The sequence below is a fragment of the Fonsecaea pedrosoi genome, assembly GCF_000835455.1.
Source record: "Fonsecaea pedrosoi CBS 271.37 unplaced genomic scaffold supercont1.10, whole genome shotgun sequence".
NCBI lineage: Eukaryota > Fungi > Ascomycota > Eurotiomycetes > Chaetothyriales > Herpotrichiellaceae > Fonsecaea > Fonsecaea pedrosoi.
In genome coordinates, this window is record NW_013550606.1 from 235645 (window position 1) to 256080 (window position 20436).

The 20436-nt window shown below is 51.6% G+C and overlaps 7 protein-coding genes across 7 annotated transcripts; 4 read left to right on the plus strand and 3 right to left on the minus strand.

Moving 5' to 3' along the window:
- Positions 1-1117: 1117 nt before the first annotated feature.
- On the plus strand, positions 1118-2164 carry Z517_12558 (uncharacterized protein; the record flags this gene model as incomplete). Its single annotated transcript, XM_013422502.1, has 1 exon — positions 1118-2164. The coding sequence occupies one exon, from the start codon at positions 1118-1120 to the stop codon at positions 2162-2164; it is 1047 nt and encodes a 348-aa protein (XP_013277956.1).
- A 301-nt stretch (positions 2165-2465) lies between these two features.
- On the plus strand, positions 2466-5486 carry Z517_12559 (uncharacterized protein; the record flags this gene model as incomplete). The annotated part of the gene is made up of 1 exon (XM_013422503.1): positions 2466-5486. One exon carries the CDS (start codon positions 2466-2468, stop codon positions 5484-5486), a length of 3021 nt encoding a protein of 1006 aa, XP_013277957.1.
- Positions 5487-6385: 899 nt separating this feature from the next.
- Positions 6386-8030, plus strand: Z517_12560 (uncharacterized protein; the record flags this gene model as incomplete). Its single annotated transcript, XM_013422504.1, has 3 exons — positions 6386-6572; positions 6628-6977; positions 7023-8030. 3 exons carry the CDS (start codon positions 6386-6388, stop codon positions 8028-8030), a joined length of 1545 nt encoding a protein of 514 aa, XP_013277958.1.
- Positions 8031-9295: 1265 nt separating this feature from the next.
- Positions 9296-11193, minus strand: Z517_12561 (uncharacterized protein; the record flags this gene model as incomplete). Its single annotated transcript, XM_013422505.1, has 2 exons — positions 9296-10436; positions 10634-11193. 2 exons carry the CDS (start codon positions 11191-11193, stop codon positions 9296-9298), a joined length of 1701 nt encoding a protein of 566 aa, XP_013277959.1.
- Positions 11194-12015: 822 nt separating this feature from the next.
- Positions 12016-14466, minus strand: Z517_12562 (uncharacterized protein; the record flags this gene model as incomplete). The annotated part of the gene is made up of 2 exons (XM_013422506.1): positions 12016-13857; positions 13996-14466. 2 exons carry the CDS (start codon positions 14464-14466, stop codon positions 12016-12018), a joined length of 2313 nt encoding a protein of 770 aa, XP_013277960.1.
- A 1528-nt stretch (positions 14467-15994) lies between these two features.
- On the plus strand, positions 15995-17873 carry Z517_12563 (uncharacterized protein; the record flags this gene model as incomplete). The annotated part of the gene is made up of 2 exons (XM_013422507.1): positions 15995-16434; positions 16496-17873. 2 exons carry the CDS (start codon positions 15995-15997, stop codon positions 17871-17873), a joined length of 1818 nt encoding a protein of 605 aa, XP_013277961.1.
- Positions 17874-18651: 778 nt separating this feature from the next.
- Positions 18652-19694, minus strand: Z517_12564 (uncharacterized protein; the record flags this gene model as incomplete). Its single annotated transcript, XM_013422508.1, has 3 exons — positions 18652-18882; positions 18951-19193; positions 19251-19694. 3 exons carry the CDS (start codon positions 19692-19694, stop codon positions 18652-18654), a joined length of 918 nt encoding a protein of 305 aa, XP_013277962.1.
- Between the last annotated feature and the right edge of the window lie 742 nt (positions 19695-20436).

The window sequence follows — 20436 nt, forward strand, 5'->3', positions numbered from 1 at the left end:
TGGAAGAGACTCATACAGATCGAGGGATTTTGCTCTCTTTCTTTTCTTCTCTCGACCTTCTCGCCTGTCGTCTGTCTGTCTACTCGCCCACACTCCTTTCCTGCTAAGCTCAGCCCTTGGTCCTTTCTTTCACTGCGCTCGCTCCCTCGCCCGTCAGACCAATGTGTTTTGTTCTTTGTATTTGACTTCATTGTTTATCCTTGACTTCTTGTTGCCGTCTCGCTCATTGTGGCTGTTGTAGCTGTTGTTTGAGACAAAGAAGGGGGAAGGGCAGGCTGGGTTGTCGCGGAACAAAGGACAGGTCTATTCCCTAGATTTTAGACACGTGGTCCGACTTCTCACTTGCTGAACTGATGGATGCTGGAAGGGAAACTCAGGTGGGATGGATACAACTTTGGTTTTCTTCTTCAGGTCCGCCGACCCTCTCATTCGCTTCCTCTGGGAGTCAAGATTCATACCGTAGTGGTTGCCAAACTTACGCTTTGCTTGTCTTTTACACCATCTACCCACTCCCCCAGTGTGCGTGAGGTCTATGGACCCCGGTCTAGAATTTGCCTTGCGCTATGCTCGCCATTGTCTGAGGCGGTTCCGGATTAGCTCTCCCCTCTTAGACGAGTTCTTGTCTTTGTCTAGCCCCCAAACAAGCTCGATCGGAAGAATGGCTGGTCGAGGATATACTGGCTTACTCGCCAGAAACTGCCAACGAGAGAAGGGTCCCCCGTGAGGGAGATGTCCCGCTAGACAAAATCTCTCTGCAAAGTTCCACGAGGCTCGTTCCTGTGCGGCTTCCGTGCCTGGTAGCGTAGTGCACTCATGGGATGCCGGAATCCCAGATGAAAAACCCAGACTGACTGCTCGTCTCGTAGGGGCATTTCTGGTACTGGCCGTTGAGGTCCTCCCCACAATTGTTGACAGTATATCGCGGGCCTTTCGCCTCCGTATCCTTACTAAAGAGCCTCCCTTCTTTGAGCGTTCTGGTCCCCTTCCATTCATTAAACACCCGCTCTCTGAGAAGCCATAGTCGCTCATTTGCAGCCTGGGAACACCTCCCTATACCTTTCTTTGACGTCCACATTTCACCACGTCACACTCCTCGATACACCTGCATCGAATGACAATGACTATCTTTGCGCAAACGAATGCAGCTGTTGCCGAGCAACCCAGCAGCTCAGCACAACAGGTCGAATGGGCCGATACCGTCAACGACACTTGTCAGGATACCAAAGGCCAACACCAAGAAGGCGAGACCGAAAAACAAGATTATGTCGGACCATGGCCCCTCAGACGTCGCAGTAACTCTAGCTGGACTGTCCTGACCGCTGAGAGCAGCGCCGCCAGAGATCCGATTTCGAAACCCGTGGAAAACTCTGCCGCAATCAAGAATATCAACAATCCTTTTATAGCAGGCTTCGCTCTTGAAAACCCCTTCTGCGACAAGTTTCAAACTGAGGATTCAAGTTCCGTTGCTATGGAAGAAAGTGTTGATGTCGCGGATTCCTGGCTAAGAAGCGGAAGGTCGGAATTCAGCCTGACTCTGGAACAAGTGGACCGACAAACCGAAGCCATCCAGTGCATCTTGCGTGAGGAAACAAGTTCTTCTTGGCACAACGAGGATGGGAGGCAACACAATGCAATCCAAAGGGATGGAGGAGGACAGCTTCCAGATAGCTCGACTGGTTCGGAAAGACAAGAACAGCCCTCCGCACAAGATTCCTGGATCCCGACACGACAGCAAATATCAGGAAATATCGAGCGAGAAGCGGCCGCCACAACTCTCAGCCAGCTTGAAGCCGAGAATTGTCAAGCTTGCAGAGAACAGGGCTCAGTTGCACGAGCAGGGAGGTGGATGCTTGGACTGACAGCGGCCACCCTGGGGGCGAGTCCATACTTGGTGTACCATATCTTCAAGGAAGAGTTGATGCAGGCGAGCGCGATGATAAAAGAAAAACAGAGAACCTTCCTGTTTCTGTCACTCCTAGCCATCCCAATAACTTCAGCTTTGAGCATGGTGTTCCTAGCTTGGCTGGGCCTGAATGTCTTGGGCCCGCACAAACGACGAATGAGTGGAGGAACCGAGTATTTCAGGCTCTGGCTGTGTTTTACCTTTTTCACTGTCTGTGGGTATTTCCTGCTTGTTGCTGTCATCTACAAGTATGCGATATGATAAGATGGGATCGAGTGGTGTTTGGGATATGGAGGGAGTGTTTCATCGGAGAGGGTTCGAGAATCGACATGGCGTTGAGGAATGTTGACAAATACCGTTTTCGGACATGGACGAACGCGTCCAAGGAAAGGGTGCGGCGTTTCGCTGACACTCCGCGAGCAGTGGTTTCTTGTAGACACAGCAATAGACAATACAAGATGAGGGAGAATCAAGTTGGCAGTGCCTATAATGGTAGAAGAACAACAGAAAGAAGGACGTTGGTTGGCGTCAACTGCGGTCGCTCAATCGCAGGCTTGGCACGATGGCCATCGTTGAGGCTGCGCAGTTGGAGACTCGCCGTCAACCTGCGTCTCCACCACCATCATCAACATTATTCCAGGCCACCATCAGGTCTGAGCCTCTTTGCATACTCACCGGCTTGGGTGCAGAAGGCCCTCTTGCCTCTCCGCGCAAACGCATATCACGCGCAGACGCTACCAGTGCCGTCTCCCCCTTTACCTGCCAACCATTGTCATGTTCAGATAACTCCAATCACCCCCAGTCGAGGTCAACCTCGCTCGCTTTCAACTACGACGTCTTCAACGGCAGTCCGCGGAGGCCACCTCCCACCTCCATCATGAAGAGAGGCGGCAATACCCTACAAGAAGAGGAGGAGACACTCATGAGTGGGAGCCGGCGAACCTCCAATGATCCTTATCCAAGACCTTCAGAAGAAAGCGTGTCCACTGTCTCGACAGCGTCGCTTGTTCTCGAGAGCCTAAACTCTGTCTTTGCCGCAAAGGAGCCTCCTCAACAGCCCTCAAACTACCGAGACGACGAGAGCGATCTCGAGCTACCTCGATTCAATGACAAGAACTACACCATTGGCAGCCAACGCATGTCCAAAGGTCTTCGTCGAGCAGTCTGGATAGTCTCGATTGTTGGCATCATCGGATGGGTGCTGGCTGTGGTGTTCTTTGTGGCGGGTGGTCGGTATAAGCATGCGTCCACTCTGGATTACGACCACGATACACCCATGAAGAGTTCGGCAAAGAAAGTCACACTCGCAGAACTACAGTCGGGGCAATGGTTGCCCAGGTATGCCAATATTGAATGGACACCCGGACCCAGCGGAGAGGATGGGTTGCTGTTGGAGATCAATCAGCCAAACCAGGATTATTTGGTGGTGGAAGACATCCGAAGTGGTACATCATCCCAAGCAAACGCCTTTAAACGTACCACCTTGGTGAAAAGCGGTTGGATCAAATACGGCGGACAGCAGCTTTGGACGTCAGAATCCTGGGTGAGTCCAGACATGAAACATGTGCTTCTGATGGCGAGCCCGGAAAAGGTCTTTCGACATTCTTTTCTTGGACTGTATTTTATCCTGGATGTTGAGACACAGAATGTCCAGCCGTTAGATCCAGCATTGCCGGAGACCAAGATTCAGCTGGCACAGTGGTCGCCTAGGAGTGATTCGATTGTGTTTACGAGAGATAACAATCTCTACCTCAGACACCTCTCGTCGCCACAAGTGACAACGATCACGACCGACGGAGGCCCCGAGTACTTCTATGGCATTCCCGACTGGGCCTACGAGGAAGAAGTCTTCGCGACCAACACGGCCACTTGGTGGGCAACCGACGGCCAGTATCTGGCTTTCCTGCGCACGAATGAGACCACTGTCCCTGAATACCCCGTTCAATTTTTCCTGTCCCGTCCCAGCGGGAAGAAACCCATTGAAGGGCTCGAGAATTACCCAGAGGTGAAAGAGATCAAGTACCCAAAGGCTGGAGCCCCGAACCCTATTGTTGACATGCTGTTTTATGACATTTCCAAAGGCGAGGTGTTTTCTGTCGACATTGAGGGCGGTTTCCCCGACGAAGACCGTATCATTTTCAATATTGTATGGGCAGACGGTGGAAAAGCATTGGTCTCGGAGTCGAATCGAGAGAGCGATCGTGTTAGGGTTGTCTTGGTAGACGTCCCCACTCAAACAGGCCATACCGTGAGGGTCGTGGACCTCAAAGACGTCGATGGCGGCTGGATCGAACCTACCCAGCATACCAGATACATACCTGCTGACCCGTCCAAGGGGCGAGCGGAGGACGGCTATGTCGACATCGTCATCTCTGACAATGGTAACCACCTGGCCTATTTCTCTCCCCTCAACAGCTCAACTCCGGTCATGCTGACCAGTGGCGGTTGGGAGGTGGACGGTGGGCCGGCAGCCGTCGACCTGGAAAACAACTTGGTCTATTTTGTTGCGGCCAAAGAAGCGCCAACTCAACGCCACTTGTATAGCGTCAAATTGGATGGGACAGGCATGAAGTCACTCGTGCCTACTGATGAAGCTGCATACTGGGAGTCAAGCTTCTCTTCCGGCGCAGGCTATGTGAGTCTGAAATACACTGGGCCTGGCATTCCTTTTCAGAAAGTCGTCTCTACGCCAACCAATCCGGACAAAATCGAGGAAATACTAGAAGACAATCAAGATTTGGCCAAGATGGCCTCGTCCCACGCGCTTCCACATCAGGTGTTCCAGAACATCACCATTGATGGTTACACGCTGCAGGTGGTCGAACGGCGGCCTCCTCACTTTGACCCCAAGAAGAAATATCCCGTCCTCTTCTACCTCTACGGCGGACCCGGCTCACAAATGGTCAACCGCCGCTTCCACGTCGACTTTCAATCGTATATCGCCAGCTCACTTGACTACATCGTGGTTACCGTTGATGGCCGCGGGACTGGCTTTATAGGCCGCAAAGCCCGCACTATCGTCCGCAATGAACTCGGTACCTATGAAGCCCACGATCAGATAGCCGCTGCAAAGGCGTGGGCCGGCAAGCCGTACGTGGACGCTGACCGCATGGCTATTTGGGGCTGGTCGTACGGTGGCTTCATGACATTGAAAGTCCTGGAAACGGATGCGGGCGAAACTTTCAAATACGGCATGGCGGTCGCGCCTGTGACGGACTGGCGGTTCTATGACTCCATCTACACTGAACGATATATGCGCACCCCTCAGAATAACCCTCTCGGCTACTCCAAATCAGCCGTCAGCAACGTCACGGCGATATCGCAAAACGTGCGGTTCTTGATCATGCACGGCGTTGCGGATGACAACGTTCACATGCAAAACACTTTGACTCTACTAGACAAATTTGATCTGGCAGGCGTTGAGAACTACGACGTGCACTTCTTCCCCGATAGCGATCACTCGATACAATTTCACAATGCAAATCACATTGTGTACGATAAGTTAGCGAACTGGCTGGTTAATGCGTTCAATGGGGAGTGGTATCGGACCGAGGATCCAAAGCCAGTTGACTTGGGAGTTTAGTGCCAGGAAAAGTCCGGTAGGAAGGATGCACAAAGTGTTGGTCCCTCCTTTCGCCTCTGTTTTGACATGCTTAGCATTTGCTATGTCCTCTAGCACAGGACATGTGGTCTAGGAGTATTACATTGTCTGTGTAATCGTTCGGTCGACGGGGAACCTGTGTTTTGCTTGAGGATGAGCATGGTCCCTATATATCAATGTCTATACTAGCCTGTGTGATGCCATATTTGGAAGGACGACCTTCAATGAGGAATAACATGACCACTCAGTCGAGGCAGCGGAGAGTCCACCCTCCTATCCTTGTCGCGTGTATTACATTATGAGTAGGAGTCGTCGGAATGTATATCCTAGCGGGCAGTCACATTGACTTTATGGTCACAGGCTGACTACTTCACGTCCTGAGGCACAGGCAGATCACTTTGCCACGTCCAGTACTGGCGGTAAGAGAATGTTGGCACAGTAGCCAAGGTCATTGTGGTGTTTCCCAGATTAAGCAGTGCACCTGAACGTGAACTGAAATTCAGTGAATCACTTACTTCCAGCTGTGCGGGGAAAAACATACTGGCATTGACCTTCGACTTGTGAAATTGGCTTTACGACTGCACTTTGTTGAAAGATAAGTGTTTGGGGAACCAATCAGGAGGAGAGAGAGAATGAATAGGCTTAGACTGCCGTGAATAAACTTAAGCTTAACTGAACAAGTGACGACTTTGAGCCTCGGATATCGTCGCCAGCAACGCCACAAGTGACGCTATATCTTGGCACTTATAGCGCTTATCCTGTTTCGAAATAGCGTCCTTTGTGTGTCTACGGGTATTTAACCTCGCGACCTTTTCTTCCAACTGGCGCTGTCTCTGTCCATATTTTCCATTCTTCTCCTCTCTCCGGCAACAAACAGCAAAATGTTTGGACAATCTGATCACGTAGAACACTCTCAACCTTACACCACAGACGCGATGTGGGGACGTCCACTTGAGCCCTACAAGCCCATGGAATGCTTCGTGTACCGGGGTTCGGTCGCGGGCGGGATCTGGACAAAGCCACGTGAAGTTAAGGACGATCGCAATGGAGTGAATTCCCCAGGCAGTGGTACAGTCACTCCATCTGATCTTCTTTGTGAAGTGTCCGACTAACTTTTGGGTAGGCTCTTTGGCTCCGAGTACCAGTGGTGACCTCTTCCTGCGGAAGCCAATCTTTGATACTCAGTTTCCACGAAGCTCTTCATCTTGTCCGCCTGCTTTGAAAGAGTGTCAAACACCTCATATCAACTCGGATTCCCGAGCCGATAAAGAGATCTTAGCCACGAAACTTCAGACTTCGTTCTGTCCTCTCCCTCCTATCGAAATCATGGATTTTGGAGGCCCGATGTACGATACGGCGTCTCGGACGTGGCCGATTTCATACTCAGTTTTCAACGATGGATCGATCGACGAAAACATCCACGCAGCCACCATCCGTGCACCTGGAGACTTCAATAGCGAAGCATCGCACAAGGTATGAAATCTCCCAAAAGCTCAGTGCCTGTGCTAACTGGTTAAGGTTTTCGGTGCAATCCAGACCGTCACCCTAGCGGCTGGAAAGGCCTACATCAACATCTGTCATTGCCGACGGCCCGGTCGCACCCCTCCTCCTTCCTTCAACGGAATTTTGCTTTCTCATGACAGTGATTGCCACGAAACTGTGAGCTTTTCGGGCTTCTGGCTAGAAGGTTTCAAATTCGTGACAGCTGCACACTTTCTCTCGTCCAATCCACCGTTGAGTGAGGAAGAGAAAAAAGATACACTGGACCTTCTCAAGTACGCTTCGCCGCCACCGTCCCCCAGAGCCATGAGAGCCCGTGTTTCGTCCCAATTTAGCTCCCACGACTGCAACCACTATGAGCACCTGATGGGTCAGCTCCATGTTCCACAAATCTACGATGTTCAGTTAGCAGACCATAATGAAGCCGCCGACATTGCCGTCTTCAGACTAGCGGTACACGAAACGAGACGACCCGAGGTATGGATCAAGAACAGCCAGCTCAGCTCAGCAGCTGCGAATTTTCCAGGCACAGTCCCCAGCATGGTCTTCTCTACGTACTACCCAGCTTCTGATTACCCCGTCAATCCGATAAACAATCTGTCGCCCGTTGAGAAGAAAGAGCAAGAGAATTGCACCAGATTCGAGTTGATGGTCAAAGAGCGGGTGCGCAAAGGCAAGCAGTGTGGAGACAACTCCGACCAGGTACACGTGCCCCGCTTCGAAGACATCTTCCATGCAAATTGCCGATCTATTGGGTTTGGGCATATCGCAGAATCCAGTCCACGGGATGTTTCGCATCGTGGCGCTGTTTTGCGTACCCACAGCATTCCTGGGTTCGCAGGATGTTCCGGCGCGATGATTGGGTGTCTGGAGACTACTCATTGTCCTACTCTCGAAGGTCTGCTAGTCCCGAATTTGTCAGTTAAAATCATCGGCATTTTCAAAGGCGAGAGTGGTGATTGTATGAACTACAATACTTTCAGCGCATTCACTCAGTGTGGCGTCGATAGCATAATCAATTGCTGAGTTGGACGATACCTGTCAATTTTGTTGAGAAAACACTCTGGGGTTGTTTTCTTCCTCAAAAAAGAAATGAAGAAAAAGACTTCGACAAGATAGTTCGAATCCGGGTTGCAGGGTTGACACAGAGTCAGAGTCACTCTAGGAGAAACAATCGATGAGAAATCGGTTCGGTCTGGGGCTCAGCACCTAGTCGAGATGAGAACGGGCAAACCGGAAACATTGGAACCCAAAAAGAAAGAAAGAAAGCCAAAGAAGAGAAAAAGAAAAGAAAAAAAAAAATCAGAAAAAGACGAAACAAGAAGAAAAAAGAAAAAAAAAAATCATACGAAACAGAGAAAAGAAACTGGAGGCAGATGAACACCCAAGACATGGGCAAGGCAAGACGAACGCTGGGGCAAAAACTGTCTTGGATACATAATGAAAGGGTCGGAAGAGGCAAACCCGCGGAGGGACACGGGGTTGGATTGAGATTGGACGTTGTTTGCATGTACGCAGGTCAACTTTCCAGGAGGGCCTCTGAGTTGTACGTACCAGAGGCTCCACCGCACGCGGCGGCGATGGCGAGGGACGCATCCAGGCCAGAAGTTGTACCGGGGTTCTGTTGTTGACCGGCCAGTGCCATGATTAGAGTAGTGATAATGCTAATGAAACCTGCAACCTGCCAACCAGCCAGCCCGCGCAACCTTGCCTTTTCGGATCGGATCGGATCGGATTCCTGCGTGAGCCTTGACTACGGGGGATGCGTTTCATGGCAAGTCGATTCTTTGAATCATTCTCTCCCCCCGCCATGTGTGTGTGTGTGTGTGTGTGTGTGTGTGTTCCTGTCTTTCATGGCGTGTTTCTTTCAATCCACTCTTCGCCCCACCAATATGTCACTTTCCTTCTACCAAAAGAAAGAACATCTTCACCAAGGTCCAGTCTGCCTAGGCGAAGTGAATGGCCTGGCGACCTCACGCGGTGCGATGATCCTCTTCAAATTACATTGCACATTGCACATGCATTTGGTATTAACTCATTACGTGTAGTTTGAGAATGGCCATATTAGGCTTGATTAAACCTCCTAGTCAAAGTTTAAGGAATTAAGCTTAGTTTTAGCCGAATGAAGCTTATCCCGTGGAGGCCCTGTTTGTATGAATGTGTCTCCACACTTGCCTCTTTGGAGTACTCCACCATGAAAAGAGAACGTCCTCGTCGAAATATTCGCCGCTTGCATGGTCATTCCTGGAGCTATAATAACGGACACTAACCGAATGAGCGGACTGCCCCACTCAGGTAGCCGACTTTGCATTCAAGTTCCGGCCATTGTCGTACACCCGATCACCAGTCCCGTTGATGATGTGGTTGATGGCGCTGAACGGCTTCCCATTTAGCCACTGCGTGGTCAAGTGGTTCATCTGGATGCCGGATCCCGTCGGTGTCTCAATGGCATTGTCAAGCTCGACCTGGTTGTCGAAATTGCAGTAGATCCCGAGGCCCTTCCCGATGTGGGTGCTGACATGGTCCCCTACTCTATACGACGCATAGCCTTTGCCGCCAGAGGGCTGTTGCCACGAGTTCTGGTCGGGGATGTCGTAGGGAATCTCCGACTGGTACATATAAACCTGGCCACCGTTACCATTCCAAATGGTCTGGAACTTTTGAAAGTGCTCGACGAAAAGGCCGTAGGCGACCACGTTCTGACCAGCAACCATCAGTCCATTCTCAGCTGAATTAACGGTCCAACCAACCGCCCCAGGGTTGCCGTGATCTGCGCGCCAGATCCAGATGTTGTCGAGGATTACATTATTGGAGTTGATGGTGACGCAGTTGAGTGTCGAGCCTGCGGCTGCTCCCCCAACGCGGCAGGAGAGATCGAACAATGCTGTGGGGTTTGTGCTGTGATCACTTGAACTGCTCGCATCCCCTACGACTAGAAGCTGGGAAGATCGTGTGGGACCCGCATCGAAGATGATCCCACTGATAGATACGCCGTCGACGTCATCGATGACCATAGCCGGCGTGCCGTTGTCAGGGACCAATGTGGCCATTCCAAGACCTAAGATGACGGTGTCGGGGTATTTGACCTCGAGGCTTCTGGAGAGATGATAGACGCCGGGTGTGAGAATCAAGTGGTAGCCTTGGTGAAGGGCGTCGTTGATCGAGTCAGCAGTATCTGAAGTCGCTTTGGCAATATAGAATTGGCTGATGGGTAGCGTTGTGGCTGAGTCCTGCACCGTAGACCAGCTTGTCCCCTGGCTGTCCTTCTTCAACTTCGGCACTTGCACGGCGTAGTCGTTCTCAAAGATGAGATAGGGCTTTTCACGGATGACAGGGGTCTTATCAATCACCGTGAAAGGTTGATCGGGCCATGATCCGGATGGAGGTTGCTCGTCGCCGACAAAAACCATGTTCCAGACACCGCCAATCCATCTAATTAGTACCATGTCACGTTAGCGAGTGGCCATGAGACGCGGCTTCCAGCAGGAATAACGTCAATTTCTCAAAGTGGTTGTGCAGAAGGTCTGTGTCGTATTCGCATCATATTTCTCACCCAATAGCGGAGCAAACCCGGGGGATACGACGTGATTAAGGATCGCTCCATTATCCGAGGCGATGCATGGACTTACTTTGTGAGAGTCGAATTGCGCGATACAAATTGCTGCTGGGAGCCGGAAATGATTTGGTTATCAATAGCCGAGTCTGCAATGAATCCCCCACTGGAATAGTTGGTCGGATAGCGCCAGTCGAAGAGAAACAGCTGTCCGTGAACAATATGTACGCGGCGCAAGAAGGTCGCCTGAGAGACAGCCCAGCCGCTAATATCCCCGTTGGTCGTAGGGACGATGGAGAGATTTTCGACGCCACGCCAGAAGCTGTTCAATGCCAGGCCTTCGGTACTGGTCGCCAACGATTGTACGCCACCTGTGATCGTCACATCGTTCGGCGAATGCCCTAGTCCGTGGACGGTCATGTAGTAGCCCACGTCTACGTTGAGATTGTATGATCCCGGCTTGAAGAGATAGGCATGGCGTTCAGGACCGAATTGGTTGGTGTCCTGACCCTGGAAGATGGGGACTATGGTTGAGGTGATGTCAGCCATGGGCATCGACGGGTCGAAGATGTGCACATTGGGACCAAAGTCGGCTGGGTTTGGGTTCGTTGGTGTGGGACGGGATGTTGATGTCATGTTGCTTCGCCGCTCGCGTCTACAGTGTGAACAGTGAGTAGGAGGATGCTCTAGATGCTGTGAGGGAGTAGTTCGAAGTTCTTGCTCTCCTTGCGTGCACGAGCCACAGAATGACCGATTAAGATAGCGCCAGGGAGCCTTTTTATACTCGACAACAACCTACCTCTTTGTCTATTCGAGTGTTACAATGGTGGTCTCAATGCACCACCTTCTCTTCAGCTGCAGGGGCATTTGCCTCGTTCAAGCAACGCAGAGAGGGGAACCGAAGGCGGTCTAGCAGCAGCATCTAGGCTTCGATTGGAGATGGAGCATGTGGATATTTGCAGCAGGTCGTGACCCGCAGCCGTAGGCTCTTGTCCTCAGCTGAACGGTGATGATTCGCAAAAGTCATGCGGACAAGTGTAGCTGAAGCAACACGGGGTGTGAGAGTTGAAGAGTGGAAGCTGAGAGGACCATCAAAGGGCGAGTTTCGTCTTGGCGCAGCACGTGATCTTATGGTCCTCGGCAGACTTTCCTTGTTTGGTGTCCATGTGTCGGCCTTGTCTTTGTGGAATAAAAGTACGCAAAAGTAAAGAGTCGACGTGCGAGAATGGGAGTTGAGCTGTTTTTCATTGCTTCAGTATACATTGTACATATGTATGCATGCATCCTCCCTCCTCGCAAATCCATTGAGCGAAGTGTGTCATCATCGTCGTTGTCGTCCCTGGTCGTGCATACATGCTCTTCACCTCATGTCATCGGTCGCGGGCAGCCAAATCGACAACAAAACCTTCTCTTAGATTATCATACAAAGTCCCCAACACAAGAATCATCCCCCGTCATTCAGCCGCGATATGGCATCTGGCCATCAAAGTCCTGCATGATCATATCCCACTGTGCCCAGTCCATGGGCATATCCCCCACATCCAGGTCTTGCGCCAATGTCGGCTGCGACGCGAGCATAATGCCGTCTCCCGCAAGAGGCGTCGGGATGGGCTGAAATGCAGGGAGCGGCAGCTGACGCGGAGCCCCCGCGCCGCCAGAGAAACCACTCATAGGGAGTTGGGAATTATCGAAGTTGCTGGTCGATTGCTCCGACAAGGGAGCAGTGTCCCACCCAATCCCAGTCGAGTATTGTTCGCTGCTCTTGTCACCGACGGCCGCGCTATCGACATTTTCGGGCGCATTGACTGACGAACCCGTAGCGGCCGTCGTTGCACGCATGAGCGGCCCACTTTCGCGCTGCTCGCGGAGGATCCCAATATACTCGGGCGTCACCTTCGGGAAAACACCACGGGTAGTCTCACGCAGTGCAGCTTCCCTTGCGCTATAGGCTTTGAGACATAGACTCCCGACTGCGACATGCAAGGGCTTCTTGTAATCAGTCACAAACTGAGGATGATGTCGGTAGATCTCGTCGATCTCTTGCCATGCCTTGTCGACTTCGTCGCCAAGTGTGCGTTCTTTGAGTTCGTTGAGAATGTAGATGAAGGCTTGCCATGCAAAGAAGACTCTGGTGTGCCACATAAACCTCCGCAACTGCTTGGACGAATGGGCCAAATTGATGCCTTCGAGAAGTTTCATCGAGATGTTCCAGAGATATTCTTTTTCAGAAGGAGGCACATCCTTTTCTTTGGCCCATTTGCGGGGATGGTGAGCCATGAGCCTCATGCTGTTGATGGCTCCTCTCCCGATTATGATCGCCATGAATTGTATGGGATTGGACGGGTCGCAGTATCTCAGAAACTTTTCTTCCAGTCGCTGTTCCAGCTCGTTGATAAAGGCATCCCTCTCTTCCAGGTAACTGCTGAAGGGCGAGTCAATGCGCAGGTGCTCAAGAGCCACAGTCGATCTCTGCTTGAACTTCTCCTTCCAGAAGTTACCGAGCTCGCAGCGCAGAAGGCATGATATCATCTCCGTAGGTCGTGTGTGGGAGACTGGCGGCTCCTTCATATCCGGGTAAATGTCCTCGTCGTTGACATTGCTGGGTATCAGCGTATCAGACATGGAGAAATCACCGGATCGACCAGAGCCACTGAGCTCTGCTGACCGGAAATCCAAGGTCGTGATTTGCCACCACAGACGTCGACGCATTTCCGTCTCAAACGGCGAGACCCCCAGGCTCGTTCCATCGCGATGAAGTCCCATGCCCTGCCCGATGCGACTAGCCACCCCGGCCAAAGTCCAAGTGGTTCGGGCATCGTAGTCTTCGCGCATGGTCAAAAGGTAGAGGAAGAACGCCTGGAGGACCACCAGCTCTGACGTTGCCATGAATCTCGCCCTGGCAAGGGCTTTACGGGTCGCGTGTCGGTATCTTGCGAGCAGGATCTTTCGAGGCTCACCAAGCTTCATTTCACACTCGTCATCGTCGATCGAGTAGACGGCTGAGCTGTAGATGGCAAACATCAGTGCCTCGAAACCCCGCGGTATGCTATCGAGATGTGAGGAGGCTTGAACCAGTGTCTTATGGAGAGTTGGTTGATGAATCAGCTTGGACATTGGATTGATATTATCCAGGAAGATTTGCCACAGGACGAGGATATTAGTGGACGAGGGGTGTAATTGCTGGACCGGATTGCTAGAGGGGGTATAGCCGAGAATGAAGTCGGCGCTCTCTTCAATGGGAGAGCCGATTTCATCCTCGTCCTCGGAATACTCGGCGATAGCTTCATTGGGTTGTCGGAACTACAGAAGCCAGATCAGCCATTCACCATCGACGATACAGAGAACACGCCCCGAGGACAAGATCTGTGTCTCTGGATAAGAAACTTTCTTTCCCCGCTCGAAACGCGAGAAGCCCTGGCAAAAGTTGAGAAATCTTACCTCGTCAGATACACTTGCCCAAAGAGGGTTTTCAATGAAGCGGGATTTCCCTTGGTCCACAATCAACTGGCCGGATTTCTTGAGCTCGGGCGGGTACGCAGCGAAGATTTCGCGCTGCTTTCTGATGACAGTTTCTGCGGCAGGGCTCAGCTGCTGTGGAGAGCCTAGACGCTGCGAGGTCAAAGGACTCTCAACTGTTGTCAACGCCAGGGGCACAGTGGGTGTGAGTTCATTGTCGATATCAACGCCTTTGCTCCTGAGGAGTTCTTCGCACTTCTTGAGTCGGGCAAGCAGCAGCTCCTCATGTGTACGTTTCTTCCTGCGGCGAGGGGCAGGCGGAATACGGAAGATACATTCCACATTCGACTTGGCGCAATTCGAGCAGGGGCTCTGCTTGTCGCATTTGACCTTGCGCTCAAAGCACCGAATGCAGGAGAATGCCTTTCCCGGAGAAGGTCCAGCGGCGCTCATGTCTTCAGCCAGATGTTCTTGGAGACATGCAGGTGAAGAAGACGCCTGATTTCCGCGTGATTTTGGGGAATTGCCTGCGCGAGTGACAAAGGGAGGGTAGCACCATGCGAACTATCATGTCGATCCTCAACGGGAAAGAAAGTAGTAAATCTAAGCAGAGAAAGAAATGCAACTCTACTTCAAAATTTGCCGATATATAAGATGGACGATGTGGGAAGAATGATGGTTATTGGCTGGACTTGAAGCTGCAACTGGACATGAAAAATCAGGCAGCCGGCAAATTGGACGCAGGGTAGAGAAGGTCATTGACCACTTTGGCGATTGAGGAAGCGAAGGAGATACGAAGCAGATACGAACAGCCAACAGATCTGTGCCAAGTAACACGTGACACGCTCAGACATTGATGGGGTGCACGTGATATATTAGTCAGTAGGTACATCCGTATCCACTTGCACCTTCCACGTTGAGTCATACATTGAGTACGCGTATTGATGCGCGTAGAGAACTTGACCGCGTTCTTGATCAGTCTCCCTTCTCTCGACCACTCTCAGTCTTCTCCTTCATCGTCTTCTCAAGAGGATATATAAGTCCGACTCAATCAAATTAAATGCCCTGATATTGCCCTGCGGATCTGCAGTCTGTTGTTCCTAGTCACCCAACTAGGCCACGAAGAAGCTCTGGTGGATTCAATAGCCAATGAATCTGCAAATTGCACCAACGTTTGTGCCCACTCAGCAGTGGTTGAGGGACGAAGATCTTCGCTACTGGTCATTTCCACCCTCGTGTACGGTGTGGGGTTATGCACTTCGGACCGACTTTGATCGTCCCCTCACTGTCAAAACAATGGTGATACACGTCCTTCAAAGATGACTTCCTCATTACTTGTCCACATCTTGCCTATGAACTTTGCCTTAGCTACAGGCAATGGAGTTTCCCTCGAGTCAGGCGACCGAGTTACACCATCCATCCACTTTTCAGCGAAGACTCGACTTGGCTATGCCCAGTCCCTCAAGCTTGAGCTAGCAAGTGCCCAAAAAGCTGGGGTTCTTCAGTACGCTCGCCTGCTGATCCTTCTTCAAGAACATGGCCCAACTGGCGGGGTTGTTTCCATGCCATCCAGTTCCGCACGGTAGGTTGGACTATTTATCTCTGAGTGTGGACCGCTCAATCTGTGAAGCCTCGTTCTCGGAAGTTGGACCAAATATTGCTGCTCGGTCGAAGGCTTTTGTCCGCTTCTTGTGCTTTTCCAACCCCAATCTCGGGGCATTTGGCACCAAGAGCACAACAATCGGAAGTTATGCGCCGAATCACATCCAACAACAATCATCCTCAGCCTTGCATACTTGAAGCAATCCCAGATATTTAGTGGTGGTCGATCTGTTGCTATTGGACAGGCCCACCAGTATCTGTGCGACGAGCGGGTATATGTCTGGAAAACATTTCCCATATTCCTCTTTCCCCTGCTCTTGATGGCAGTTCTTGAGAAATCCCGTAGCTGTTTGTTGTCAACCCCAGCACAGTTCTCATCATGTCTGTCACTAATCCCAGGCGGTGTGAAGGCGACATCAGCGATGCCGCAAAAGTGATTCACGCACTGCTACAGAATTTGAAATTGCACAAAGGCGCCAAACGAAAGCACAAGGTCGACTTGCAATATCTACAACACTACCTACTTCCCAAACTTCATTTAATGGGAGGTTATGTCAGAGATATTCTTGATTGCGACGACCATCCGCGCAAAGCTGAGTGGGAGGCTGATCTGGCAGCGCTCGGGCAAGCCTGGCAAAACTTCGAAGAATATCTCAAAAGTCGACATGGCCTGTTACTTGAGCGCCCTGACCACGACTGTGCGACGGACGACCTTGCCGCCTGGACTTGGGATGAGCTCTCTGTGGAAATCGAACATGTGAAGCAAACGGCCCAAGCTGCTTTGGACGACATGGATCGACTCATTCTCCTCGAGATATGGTATGTTAGCTCACCCTCGAAACAGTTATATGCGGAAATTGGCTGACAAGGGCACCTTTAGCGAGAGATTTGGCCTCGTCTTGCCCCGGCTTGACACCATGTTCGAGAAGATTGAGAGTTACGGCGACTGCGTGTCGACCTATCGCAAAGACGTCCAGGAAGTCCTCTGGACGATTCGGTCCAACAAGCAAGACTTTAAGTCGCTGAAGGGTTTACTTGAACGGAGAATGTCCGATCTTGTGCAGCGAATCGGTGATAGCCAAAGCGCTATTGAAGCCCTCAAATCGCAACTGCAATTCATGTCAGAGAAGCTGAACCTATTGCTCGCCCAGCTTTCTCGACAGCGCAAAAACTGCGAGACCAAGGCTGACAGGAAGTACCTGGACCAGCTGTGTAAGGAGGTCAAGAAGCAGACCGCCTCGGTCGCACGTCTGAGGTCTTCGGTTGACGAGACCTCGGGCGTCATGGCTGAGTTCTTGCGCGCCTCGGGGGAACCGGACGTCGGAAAGGAGAATTCGCACTGGTTTAGCAGGATGACGTCGTCTCTCGAGAGGCTCTGCGACGTCCTTAAGCGACAGGCCTCCATCTTCATGTTTTGGAGACGGGCGAAATCTACAGCCGAAACTTCCAGCGATGACAAGGTCAGCGAGATCCCTGATAGTGCACCAGAGCCTCAGAAGGAATCTTCGGACACGAAAGAAGTCGAGGATGGCGATTCTGTGTATTCAACGACGCCTGACGAGCATTCCCCTCCCGTCTTGAACGAGAACCCCGAGTCCGTTCTATCGGAGACCAGCACTTCGCCCTCGGAGACGGCACTGGAAGCTCCTCAGTTCCAGGAGAAGACTGCAGGAATCCGCATTCGAGACCTGGCCATCCTCCTTGCTTCACCAGATGAAGACGATGAAGAAGAAGAGGAGGAGGAAACGAAGGAAGAGGAAGAAGAAGAAGAAGAAGAAGCAGCAGCGGGAACAACCACCGCAGGCGTCATGACGACCTCCGTGCCTCCTCTTCCGCGCAGATCCTCCGCCCGGAGAAGATCCTCTGTCAGGAAATCCTACCAATACCTGCTGCGGACCGCGGCCTCCACCCAACGCCAATCTTTCTCTCTCTCGGCCGTGCCAGAGTACTTGAGTCCTGCCGCCGCTGGCGCCATGGCAAAGTCACGGAGGATGTCACGCGCACAACTTTCGACCTCTTCGTCATGGTCCTCTATGTCCTTGGCCATGTCCTCGTCCGAGGCCGATTCTCCGTGTCCAGACTTCGCGGCACAGGCCTCGTTGCCGTCACCACCTTCGTCCGTCTACGATGAGTCTTTTCCTCCAGAGACGACGCACCGGCACACTGTCGCCACGGTGCAGGACAGAGCCCTGGCGTTGTCGCTGCTTGAGCAGCTTGAGAAGCGGTTCAGCTTGACGGTCGTGACGGCGTGCAACTGAACCAAGTTGCCTTTGTCGATGACTGATCACCCCGAAGTCAGAAATTGAAAGCTGCAGCCAAACCGCTCAATAAAGAAGAGCACCCCGAGCTCGGCGATACACAAGCCATTGCTCTTCCAAATACGGATGGATTGAATGGATGGGGAAGAGAGCCATTTTTTCAATTCCCACCAACATACTCATCTTCAACTATATATGTACGTCCTTGTTGTCGACGTACCTTTCGGCTTCGGATGCACCATGGAAGGGGAATGGATCCCCTGATTAGTCACGTTGATGTAATTCGCTGCTTCTCTGCTTGTGGTCTGGCTACCTACCTACCTACCTTGATACCTAGAATCCCTAGATACTCAGATACCCATTGCTCGGTTTCGACGTTAGGGTTCTATACAGAGTTATTGTTCTCTACGGGTTTCCTGTCCCGTACGGGCAACCGGGTCATAATGTATTTTCAGACATGATGATATCTTCTCCTGCATAATAGCTATGCTATGCATGCTGTAGGAGGTCGATGTTGGCTGTTCAACTTTGGATATACTTGTGCAAGAAGTGTGGTTTGGGTTGGGTATTGGAGTTGCGACAACGTGGCCAGCTAGCTTATATCTAGCACATCAATTGTAATATTTCAAGGGAGTGCCATTCTGCATGTAGCTAGCAAAGAAACCTCCTTTTATCCATAAGGACCATTCGAAGAGTCATTCGCCCCCACCGCTATTCTAGCCCAGTGTTGGACCGTTGACCTCGTGAATGTCAACCACACCTAGGCTAGGCCATCGGGTCAACCGTTAACAATCACCCCGCCGTTCGGGTGTAAGCTCTGCCCGCTAATCATGCTGCTGTCCGGGCTTGCCAGGAACACAAAGCACGTGGCAATTTCACTCGGTTGCGCGGGGCGGCCCAGGGGCGAAGTGAATTGCTTTTGTGCGCCTTCGTTCATGGTACTCGGGATGAGGGGCGTCCATACTGGACCGGGACAGACAGCGTTGACTCGGATGCCCTTGCTCATTTGCTGGTTTGCGAGGCCGCGCGTAAATGAAATGATTGCTGTCAGGCACAGTCAGAAATGGTCTTAACTACCCAGGCTGATTGAGGGGAGAACTTGCCTCCTTTGCTAGATGTGTAGTCTAGAAGGTCGGGTCGCCCGATGTAAGCATTGATTGATGCATTGTTGATTATGGCATCACCACGCTTCATATGTGGGACAAGGAACTTGGCAAGGTAAAAGTATGGGTGGATGTTCGTCTCAAATGTCTTGTGCCATTGCTCAATGGAGATGTCTGTGATGTCCATCTGCATCATCTGGTACGCGGCATTGTTGACCTGTGTGTTGGGGTCAGCAGGCTGCACCTACTAGAAGTCAGGAATTAGGCCACATACCAAAATGTTGACTCTGCCCATGGCCTGCAGCGCGGCGTCTACCACCTTTTGACAATTCTCCGGTCGCCTAAGGTCGGTGGAGAAGAGATGACACGTCCGTCCAAGTTTCTCGACCCGGCGCTTGGTCTCTTGAGCATCTTCCTCTTCTTCTGGTAGATAGACGATGAAACTGTCGGCACCTTCCATGGCATACAAAATCGCTATCGCCCGTCCAATACCGCTGTCTCCACCAGTGATGAGAGCCTTCTTGCCCTCTAACTTTCCAGCCGCCTTGTATGGTTGCCACCCGCCGTCCGCTGCTGGGAGCTTATCATGAATAGCCTCAACAGGCAAATCACCCTCGTTCCCGGGAGGATCTTGGTGAGAGACCGGGGGGAGAAACCCCTGCTCGAATTGGCCCTTGCCACCAGTAGCCTCTTTGACCGTGTTTTTAATTGTCTCCATGATTTTCGCGAGAAGAAGCTGGCTGTATGTCAGGTGTTAGGAAGTTCGAACGAGGAAATGAGGAATGGGTGAGAAGAGGCTTCGTAGTGATGAATTTTCATCGTTATGGAGGTCAACGTCATTTTGAATCCTGATGTCACTGAAGCATCGGTGCCTCTGAGGTCGGAAAACATTCCCGGCAGTGCGTGGCCCTCGTGGAGTATCTTGATCTTCGGCTCATGGAAGGTAACAGCATCATTTTCCGCATGAGAAGATCTCACTCAAGCTGGTGTTGTGAACGGGAAAGAAATCCTTGTGACAAAGGTAAAGTGATGGTGAAGTGGAGGACAGAGACAGACAGAGACTCGCGAAATACTAGAGACAAGACTTCCAGCCAATAGGGAAAAAGGGCTGCGTCTGACACCGAATTAGTGCCTCACCATCTCTTCCTCATCCTGCGTCTTCACTTCACTTCTCAGTCCACTGCAGACATCTCTCGCGGACAATCACCTTGCTGCATAGAGCTTCTCCTTGTCAAAGAATGCAGCCATTGTCCTTGTTGAACATCTTGATCCGAGAGCTGATTTGTCCACGTCCGTCTTTGCGCACTGACTCGGACGCAGCTTTGGTCCTCGGGCCCGAATCTCGGTCTCCACGACTTGCACCCACTCCTCCAAGTCCCCGTTGACCGGTGCTTTGGATCAGAAGAGATGGTTCTGCTACATTGCCGCTTTCAGTATGGCTGCTTCATTCAGTCCCTTTT